Source organism: Mus caroli, chromosome 13 (assembly GCF_900094665.2).
Source record: "Mus caroli chromosome 13, CAROLI_EIJ_v1.1, whole genome shotgun sequence".
NCBI classification, from domain to species: domain Eukaryota; kingdom Metazoa; phylum Chordata; class Mammalia; order Rodentia; family Muridae; genus Mus; species Mus caroli.
Window position 1 is genome coordinate 38,929,373 of NC_034582.1, and position 10,813 is coordinate 38,940,185.

General features: G+C 43.4%; 1 protein-coding gene across 1 annotated transcript in view; it reads left to right on the forward strand.

Annotated features, from left to right (window-relative positions):
* The window catches only part of Rnf182 (ring finger protein 182), a 50,294-nt gene extending 47,147 nt beyond the window's left edge, over nt 1–3,147 (forward strand). The window contains exon 2 of the mRNA XM_021181096.1: nt 1,997–3,147. Coding sequence (XP_021036755.1) covers nt 2,206–2,949 — 744 coding nt within the window. The 5' untranslated portion in view covers nt 1,997–2,205 and the 3' untranslated portion in view covers nt 2,950–3,147. The remainder of the gene's footprint in view (nt 1–1,996) is intronic.
* The last annotated feature ends 7,666 nt before the right edge of the window (nt 3,148–10,813 follow it).

The following is a 10,813-nucleotide window of genomic DNA, read 5'->3' on the forward strand; positions in this document are numbered from 1 at the left end:
AGACAGTGAAGACAATCTGTTCAACTACTGGACAAAGACTTTGCAAACCCAGACGAACTAGCCCTTTTCTTTTCTTTTCTTTTCTTTTCTTTTCTTTTCTTTTCTTTTCTTTTCTTTTCTTTTCTTTTCTTTTCTTAAAAATCAGATATGTGTCCAAAATTGACCCAAGAAGAAACCAAAAATTTGAATTGGATTGTCACCATATTACAGGTGGGAAAGCGATTAGAGAGCCAGCTCTGATGATGGCAAAGGCAGGCTATGGGAAGGCGGCCAAGTTCCATGTAACTTCTCAAGAGCACAGTTTACTATTGCTCACACCAGTTCAGAAGCCTCAAAGCTCCTGGTTCGTTTAAAGGATAAACACATTTGATCCCCAAACTCCATGCTAGACAGAAAAAAATCCTAGAGGCCAATTTTGAACAGAGATGAAAAAGGCTATCTGTAATTTTTGGCTCATCACCAGAGCCCATTGATTGGCCCTGCCACAAGCACACTGCTTGCTACTGACGCCTACTGTACAGTCCTGTAGAATAGGAAGTCACTTGAGAATTAGGAAAATTCATAACTAAGAAAAATGGCAGTATGTGCTTTTGATTTTGAAAGCTGCACGAGTTTAATTAGCTCTCCATTGCCCCTTCCCGTAAGGGCGGTACGATCCATAGCACGTTTTGAATTGCAGACAGTTGCTGTCTCGCCCCAGAAATGGTGTGACAGCCTTCTGCTATGTTGCTCTGAGGGGTGTGCTCAGAAATTCAAATCCATTTCCAGACTTTCCAAGCACAGTGCAACTCAAGGCAGATCTACTCCCCAAGTATCACATATTAAAGCTAAGGTGACTGTTTTGGTGATTTTCCACACCGCTGTTCTCTTTTACAGATGCTCACTACAGGTGACCCACTGTGCATGTGAGTAAGCCTTCTGCCCTTTGTCCATAGGTCAGTAATGTCACTGTTGCTAACGTAGGCCTGCAGATTGCACTGTGCCTTCTGCTTACCCTAGACCCTGAGAATTTACATGACACACAGTAGGTGTGATGGTGAATAGTGAGTATTTCCTGATATCTACCTATGAATGACTTTCTGTGTTTATGGTGTGTGTGTGTGTATGTGTGTGTGTGATAGTATGCATTTTCCATGCTCATTTCTCTCTCTTAGGATTTGGATGTGTTTAGAGTGCCTATATTAGAAGTTTGCATTTTTATCCTACTTTGTATAGACATGTATGCACAAGACTGTCATTGAAACGAAAATCTAGTCAAACAGGAAGGGCATTTGCAAAACAGATAGAGAAGTGGAAACCATCTGTTTCACTTGCCAACACTCTTATCTCCAGCAAACCGCTTCCTGAGAACATGTCCTTAATGCTCATCCTTACAACTTTCCTTGGGAAGCTGGGCGTGGTGAGGCTTGTGGGGCTTGGCCCCCAATCTCAGCACTGTTGAGCCTGAGCCATGGGCTTGCTGAATTCAATGTCAGCTTGAGCCATGAAGTGAGCTTGGGACCAGCCTAGGCTATATAGTAAGACTGTCACAGACAGACAGACAGGCAGGCAGACAGACAGACAGACAAGTAAGCAATAGTAGGAAGATTCTTCGGTGTGCACCTCGGAAAGTACTTAGCTGTTTTTTTTTATAATGGTCCTGTGACTGAGTCCCATGTTTCAAAGAGATCAACCTTTGGTACAAATTTCAAAGAGATAATCTGTCCTAGCTACCGTAGACACAGCTGTAGAGTGCATGGTACTGAGGTGTACCTCAGTGCACTTCACACATATTAGGACTAAGTTCTGTCTTTTGATGTTTGTAGATTGAAGCATTGACACCTTTCTGTCCCAGGGCCAGAAAGAGGAAGGGATTTAATCTGTTAGGTCTATTGCTCCTGATCCTTGGAGCTCAGAAAACGCCACGAAGCAGTTCTCAGAAACACCTTTTCAGTGATCTGTTTGCTCTATTCCAATCACTGTTTTGTTTTTTGTTTTTTGTTTTTTTTCTTTGCAGATCCTTCAGCTGCCCTTTTAAAATACCTGTCAGAGACGGCACCAAGCAGGAGCTGAAAATGTTCAAAAGACTTCTGGATTCTCTCCCGTCTTTTTCAGCCCTCCCAGTCTCCTTGCCTGACTCAGATGATGTGATGTTCAGAGGGATCCCTTAATCCAAGTCACTGCTTAGCCAGGCGTACCTACAAAGGATTGCATCTATAACTCAAGATGGCCAGCCAGCCGCTGGAAGAGCCTGCGGAGTCTCAGGTCTCAGATGAGCTTGAGTGTAAGATCTGTTACAATCGGTACAACCTGAAGCAGAGGAAGCCCAAGGTTCTGGAGTGTTGTCACAGGGTCTGCGCCAAATGCCTCTACAAGATCATAGACTTTGGGGACTCTCCCCAGGGTGTCATCGTCTGTCCCTTCTGCAGGTTTGAGACGTGTCTGCCGGATGACGAAGTCAGCAGCCTGCCGGATGACAACAACATCCTTGTAAACTTGACCTGTGGGGGCAAAGGGAAGAAATGCCTGCCTGAGAACCCCACCGAGCTGCTGCTCACTCCCAAGAGGCTGGCTTCCCTTGTCAGCCCTTCCCACACATCCTCTAATTGCTTGGTTATAACCATCATGGAGGTGCAGAGAGAGAGCTCTCCATCTCTCAGCTCCACCCCCGTGGTAGAATTCTACAGGCCAGCCAGTTTTGACTCTGTCACCACCGTGTCCCATAACTGGACGGTGTGGAACTGTACCTCCTTGCTGTTTCAGACGTCCATCCGGGTGTTAGTGTGGTTGCTGGGTTTGCTGTACTTCAGCTCCTTGCCCTTAGGGATCTACTTACTGGTGTCTAAGAAAGTCACCCTGGGGGTGGTCTTTGTTAGCCTTGTCCCCTCTAGCCTTGTCATCCTGATGGTGTATGGTTTTTGCCAATGCGTTTGTCATGAATTTCTAGACTGTATGGCACTTCCTTCTTAATCAATATGCAACATAGGAAACTCAGCACATATGGCTACGTTCAAATGATGTATGAATGATTCTGCTTTCTTTTGTATTCTCTACGATTAGTGTCTACAGCCTCAACAAAGCCCTTCGCCATATGTCTGTGGTCCGTTTTCCCATCCAGATTTTTGGCTTGATGGGTTTTCCTGGATTCTGAAGATTAAAAATAAAAAATAAAAATAAAAAAAAGAGAAAAGTTTACTTCTATCTAGGGGCTAGCCAAGAGGCAAAGCTATGTATACATAGCTTTCCTGGAGCCCCGATAGCTGTGAGATAGCCCAGAACAAAGGCATAGATAGGCCCAGGGAGTGCTTTCAGACAGGTACCAGATAAGGCTTGTTAAGCTGTGGCAGGTTCTTCGTGCCTCGGTGGGGATGCATGGAGTCCTCCTTGAAGTTAGGTGTATCCCATGATGGTGGGTAGATGTCAGAGGCAAGCTACTCTAAAACACGTGGGAGCGTCCCTCATTTTCCTGGCGCTGTAGCCCCTCATCATCTTCAGGTGCTTTCTCTCTTGAGGTAACGCTTCTCTGAAGTCCGCTGCCTCTTCTCAGATTCCTTCTGCTTCTGTGCAGTCCCCGCCCCCAACCCCAGGGTCCCCCAATCTCATCTTCCTGGGTTGTTCCTGCAGGCTTCCTGTTTTAGCAGGGTGGTCGCAGACATAGCTGAGAAGTTTGCACAGAGTTAGACTTCATGCCAGGACATGGCTATTTATCTTCCACCCAGGCCTTCCTTTTCCCCCACATGCATTTTTCTCCCAGGCTTCTCTGGAAAGATCCGAGCTGTTTTTGCATGTGGACATATTCACTGGAATGATTCCTTAAAGCATGAAAATGCTTTGTTTGGTTAAAAAGTTTTGTTTGATTTCTAACCCCAGTCCTCAGCCAGCCTCACCCCTTATCCTGAACAAAGTTCCATTTAAATTTGTTGCTATCAGCTTATGAAGGTTTCTTCTCACCGTTGTTATAGAAGTTTGGGCAGGGCTGACTTTGCTGAGTCCTGCACTGCTGTGGGGAACCTGTAATAGGAAGACCCCAGCAACAGGCCACCAGCTACCCTGGCGCCAGGCACTGAGAACCCAAGTGTTCTGCTGAGTGGTACCGGGGTTCACGGGAAGGCACAGTGAAGCCACGCCAAGCTGACGCCCTGCTTGAGGTGGAGTGGAGGTGGTTAAGTGTAGCTCACTCACGGCTGCTTGCTGTTCAGTCAGCTTGGGGATAGACTTGAGTCCTTAATTTATTTTCTGTAAAGGTATAAGCTTCGTGGCTTCGGAATGGACTTCTTTTCATGAGGTGGGGGTGGGGCGGGGGTGATGGTGAATGTATATATTTATGGGGATAAGTTGCCTAGCAGGTTTTAGGTGGGGGAATAGAATGTTCACAGAATGTTTGCTTGGCAAAAAGAGGTAAGAGTGCTTTTTTTTTTTTTTTTTAGTCTCTGAGACTTATGACTGATGACTTAACAATACAATGCCCATAATGCTTAGCAGACAGTTTTACCAAGATTTTGCTAACTCATTTGTGGTGAAATATTTGTTGTGTGACCCAGTTGCAGGGGGCCAGTTCTAACCTCCCCACTGAGGGAAAATGGATACTTATCTAGAATAGGCGTTTTGTTCTAGTTCTATAACTACTGACTTTGAGAACATGTATGTCTAAGGTACACATAAGGAGAAAGTATATGTGGGATGTGGTCCAGTGAAATTTCAACCCCAACTTAGAGCTAAATACATTTATGATTCCAGAAACCCTAGTTTTAGGCAGCGTTGTGGATGCGGTTTCCAGAATTCCATTTGTTCTTTGAGTAAATACAATATTTAAGAGGTTTTGTGGTTTGGATTTATATATTTATAAGGTTTCATTTTTAAAGATGCTCATTTTGTCTGAACTGTGACACACTGAGTGAGCTGGCGAGCGACCGCAGGAAGAGATTTCCAGAAGGCTCCGGACCAGCTCTGTGTTTTGCTATTTTGTGTGATGTCTGCAGTGCTGAAGTTGTTTCTGTATGTGTAATATTCTTCTTAATGCCAGTGTGTTGATTTGGTTTTGAAAGAGTTTTAAATGTATGACAACAACAACAACACAAAACAACACAACTCTCCATGCTGTTGAATGGAAAGTGTAATCCTTTAATGTAATCTCTATGCTAATGTTTTCTTGTCTATTAAATTTTATTATTTCTAAATGAGATGCATGGTTTCCCTGATTTATGGTTGAGATGCCGTCATCACTTTAGATAGTCACCAATGTGCACTTTCGTTCAGCCAAGGCTTTTTATCATCCATGTGGAGATTTTAGAAGCACCTACAAAGCTAACCTCAGCTATTGCATGTCTACAAAGGCTCTTTTTTTTTTTCCAAGTTGAGTAGATGATGAAATAAGAGTGTTATCTTTATAAATGAAATGTTTTATTTGCTTTGATTTGATTAACTTTCAAGATAGAATAACAAAATAGAATCCAGTGAGGTAAAGAAATCCCTTACTTGAATAGTCCAGACAAACTAGAAAACAAACAAACAACTAAATCCACTAGTTATGACTACTGTTGAGTAACTTGAGAGCATGCAGCAAGTTCGTGTTCATTTTAGCAAAATAGCATCACACATCCATCAAGAACAGCAGTCTAATGTGCTTCAGAAATCATCATACAAGTGAGCCAAGAAGCAGGTTGAGTAAGACGGCTCCCTGGTCCCATGTGATTATACTGTGAACTTCGACTTTGCTGCTGAGGGACCAGGAAGCAATGCTCATTTGCAGGGTTTGAGCATTGTAGACACCATGATTATGGAAACTTTTCAGTGTATTAACCTGATAGATTCAAGGGCAGAGAATCCCGACGTTGCTAGACAAGCGGATAGAGCCAAGAGGGGACCTCAGAGGAAGGGGCCTCGAGGGAGCCTGGGAAAGTACCATGGAGGCAGCTGTGTTCTTTCTCTATTCTTTGCTTGCTGACACAGTCTCAAAGGTTGCCTCGACTTGTTGGAATACTTCCGTCAGACTACATATTATTCTAGAACTTTCCTCAAAACCAATAGTGGCAGCCTTGGATTCAGGTAAAATCCCCGAGTCTAACAATTTGTTCTTGCAGTGTGCATTTTATGTTTTTCACATCTCTGCCATCTTCTTATAAGTCATCTTTCTTTATTTCAATACCCATTTTGATATTTAACTCCCATAGGCTTAGTACTGAGGTCTTTCCTTGTATGTTTACTTCTGTCTAAAACATGTTTCCTTTTAGAAAAAATATAATTTATGATTTTCTGTGTCTGGATGTTTTACCTGCACATATGTCTGGAAACCCTGTGTATGCCTGGTGCCTGAGGTCAGAAGATGGTGTTGCATCCCCTGGGACTGGAGTTACAGATGGCTGCTGCAAGATCAACAAGTATTTCTAACTACTGAACCATTTCTGCAGCACTTAAGAGATGCTGATTTCAAATGTGGAGGATGAAGGTTGAAATGTGAATAAATTCTAAATGAGTCTCAGACACATTAATGAATGACCCCAGTTTCTTATATGACTTAAACCCATGAAATAATCCAAACCTAAGTGCAATCATTATATATGGTCATAAATTAAACTACAGCCTCAGCACTGTAATACTAAGTTGGGGTGTGTGATAACTTACTTTTCAAAGTGGTTGGGCCTTGATTTAATTCAAATATTCAATTATACAAGACAATTACCTGGCCAGCATGTTAGTTAGTCAGATGTTCATTGACTGTACTGGTTATATTAGGAGTTTCAGGGGAAAGTGTCCTGGATGAGCAGGTTGCCTGTGACCTCTCTGTCCCCACAAAGTGTAAAGAAAGTTGTTTTGTATGTTTGTGTCTATGCCCCTAAGGGAAGATCCCTGGCCTGGAGTCCTGACTTTGCAAAGCAACTAAGGTTGTGGAAGTGGTGAGATGCTGAGACAGAGCAAGAAATGCACCAAACCCCAGTGCCCCAAGGCTGGAACCCTGAGTACTCAGGGGAGGGTGCTAGGGGGAAGATTCTGGAGCAGCTGGGAGAGGGGGTGGGGAGGGAGGATGGTAACCGGAGACTGCATGAGGAATAAGGTGGAATTAGAATCATTAGGTCAACTTACATAGAAAGAGATTTCAGATTGGTTTATAACAAAACCAACCAACCAAACCAAACAAAAACCAGCCCAACCCTATAACAAAAAAACCTGGATAAGCTTTCTCCTTGGAAACTTGCAAATGCATGCAATGAGGTTGTGTGAAACAGAAATTATTGTTGGTTCACTTAGCACCCAGCCTTAGCATCTGAAATAGCTGTGTTCGTTTTCTTTGTTGGGTAAATGTATAACGTATAAGTTTCATTTAATACTTCCCCTAATTCCTCCCGACATGATCTCACTGTAGTTGAGCCAATCAAAAATCATCCTCTTTGGGGGTCATTAGACACATTTTGGACCAAGATAAGGTAATTTTAGGAGCTGGCTTTGTGCTAATTCCATCTGGATAGTTTGGGATGCATTAAACTTTTTATTGTCAGCCCACAGATTAAAAAGCTTGTCTTCTCACAGAATTTTTAATGAATTTTAGTTATTTTGACAACACGTTAGCTTGAGATGTTGTTTTGAATGCTAAGGAACTCTTACTAGTCAATAAATGAACATCTATTTTTGCTATGTGTTAAACCCAAACTTCCCACACTCCTCCTTTAATCCCTCTCCATTTTCTGATTTCTTTTAATGTCATTTATGGAAGGACCTCATTCACCCATTATCATCCTCCTGCACACACGTGAGCAAACACAACATACATGTGCATCTACACAGATTCATACATACACATGTACATTCATATGCATCTTAGGAAACAGCTGGGAAAGAGATCCATGTTCATCTACCAACCGCTTTTATTATCCAGGTAAGTAATGTTGAAACATTATTATTATTATTATTATTACTATAACCACTAACTACCTTTTTCCTGCTCATGGAAGTGATGCTCTCAGCTGTGTGCCTCAGAGACAACTCCTGCCTCTTTTCCTGTGTTCAGCATCGTTGAGCAATGGAAACTATCCTAGCCAAAGAGTGGACTTATTTGCTGACATTGCTTCTGTCTGATGTACTTTTTTCTCAATATTCCAGCCAGAACTAACTGTACAGATGCTAATGATTAAATTGATGGTCATAAATTTTCTTTGGCTAGATCTTCAAATTATACAATCATTTCTAGCTTCCTGTGGTCTGACCAGCTAAAAGCCACCAGTTCAAATGGGACAGATGACAACCTGATTTTGTGGGCCTTTCTGCTGCTAGAGTGGAGGGTGGGATGCAGAGTGATCCCCAGAGACCAAGGAATGCTAAAGTCTGGCTTTGGAATGGAGAGAAAAATGCCACTAATTACCCCCTCCTGTTCCCCACCTGCAGCTTCATGTCCCAGACGAACCTCACCAGATGTTTTGACATACAGCTTAAAGATCTGTTGTCTTGACCCATGACTTACAGTGCAAAATTTTCTTGACTTTTTGACAGGATAACTGTGCCTTTTATCACTCTTAGGGAGAATATGAAGACAATTCTGGTTTACTGCTTTTAAAAGCAGGATCTGATGATGGGAATTGCTCCATAACATAGGTCATGTGATGTGTCTACATGGCTGGTACACGAAGAGAGAGAAAGCAGGCTGCCAAGAGTGTACTGTAGTGGGCGAGTGAGATTCCCATTCGCTTCCTACTTGGATTGGCCTCCTTGTCCAGATTTTACAACGTTGGCCCTAACATCTGCATCAGCATCAACATCAGCATCAGCCTTCTGAGTCACTCTGCACAAAGCACTTCCTAAATCTATGCAGAAGGAAGTCTCCGGTGGGGCAATTCCGCTGGTTATTTGCTTTGCCCATGGAACTTCCACTGTGAAGTTTTCAAAGTAGAACCCAGTGTCCCAGCTTTTGGAAAACGCGCACCAGATGCAAAATAGTGATCATAATGTTAGCATTCAAAATACTTAACGGTTCAGAGTGTGGCAGCCTCATTTAACACATGTGGAACCAACATGTGGAGATGACCAAAGGAGTCACAGACGAGGGCTAGAAACGGTCCTCGTGGGGCACTTGACTTGGTCAGGGTGTGTTCTCAGTGTGTCTTCTTTCATATAACTGTTCTTTTTCTCTGTAATTAGCTGCCTCATTCTAACATTGCCTTACCATGTCTTTGTTTCTTTGACTAAACAGCAGTATCTCACAACTAAAATCTCACCCTTGCCAGCCAAATGTGACACTCATACAATAATACTTCAGCTTGTCCCCTGCAGCCAACCTTCCTCAACTCTCCTGGTCCTCACGCAAACCGTGTTGGTCATAGTCATTCCACACGCCTGCCATCTGGGGATTCTCTGATCCCCTTTCTTGTGTGTGCACACGTGTGTAAAAATGCATGTGTATGTTAGGATCATGTGTGTACATGTGTGTGTGTGCAGGTCTGCTCATCCCTGAGGACACACCTAAAAGCCAGAGGCTGACACCATCATGTCCTGTTCAGTCACCTTTTCATTTTGTTTTCTGAGACAGTGTTTCACTGACCATAGACCTCATTGCTTCCGTTAGACATCCTGGCCAATGAACCCCAGGAACGCTGTCTCTGCCCTCCAGAGCTGGGATTACAGACACTAGGCACCATGCCTGGCTCTTGTATACATGTACTGAGGATCTGAAGTCTAAACTTGCAGAGTAAGCTTTTTACCCAATCAGCTCCACAAGTTCCCTTATTTCTTTTAAACTTTTTATTTTTTTGACATTGTATTTGTTTTATTTTATGTGTCTGGGTGTTTTGTTTGCATGCATATCTGCATGCTATCCGTGTACAATGCCTGAGGAGGTCAGAAGAGGGCGTAAGAGCCCCTGAGACTAGAATCAGATGGTTGTAAGCTGCCATGTGCATGCTGGGAATTGAACCCAGCGCGAAAGGAGGAAAAGCCAGTGTTCTTAACTGCTGAGCCATCTTTTCAGACACCCCTCCCCCTCTCTCTTGGAAAGAAGGGCTCACCAAGCACATTCTCCAACAACCTGATGGGTATTTTCAAAAAGTAAAAGAGGTAAATCTTTGCAATTTGAAAATACCTTTCTTCTTTCCCAGGTCTGAATGGTGGTTTTGTTTTGTCTTTGGTTGTTGTTGTTGTTGTTTTAACTGTAGAGTGTTTTGTTGTCCTCTGGGGCCCGAATGTCCCTCCTCACATGGGGTCTTGGCGTGACGGATTTCAGTTCTTTCCTCTGTCCGGTCGGTCACTCCCTGCTTTGCCTGTCTCCTGAGTTCATTGGTCTGTTTTGGTCTCTGTCTTTCATAGAGAACCCTTTCCCAAGCCTCTAGTTTTAACAGTCTTTTCCATTTAGTGAGGAGCTAAGCAAACCTGATGGAAACACTGTATGCTTGTGGGCTTGTCCCCCGGGGGCTTCTGCTGGGCCGTGTGTGGGATTCTTGTTTTAATAGCAGAGGCTCAATCCTTGCTCGAAATGGTTTTTATCTCTGTGAGTTTCTCCTTAGAGGATAATACTGAGTACAGGCCTCGAAAAGGGAGGAGGAGGAGGAGGAGGAGGAGGGGGAGGAGGAGGGGGGGGGATATCTGACTCTTCACTGTACACACTACCATTTAATACCTGTTTATAGCAGGGCTCCTCATATGTCCCATCAGGTGTGACTCGAATCTCTGAGGACAGTTCTTTTTCCAGCTTCAGCAGGGAAGGGCAGGGGAACAGCAGTTGTCTGTCTGAATGCAGTAGAAGAGAATATCTTAGAGGCTCCTGTCCTGTGTGACATTGTCCACTCTAGATTCACAGGTGGCTGGTATATCTAACTACCCAGCTTTCCAAAATTCTGCATGAATTATCTTGCTA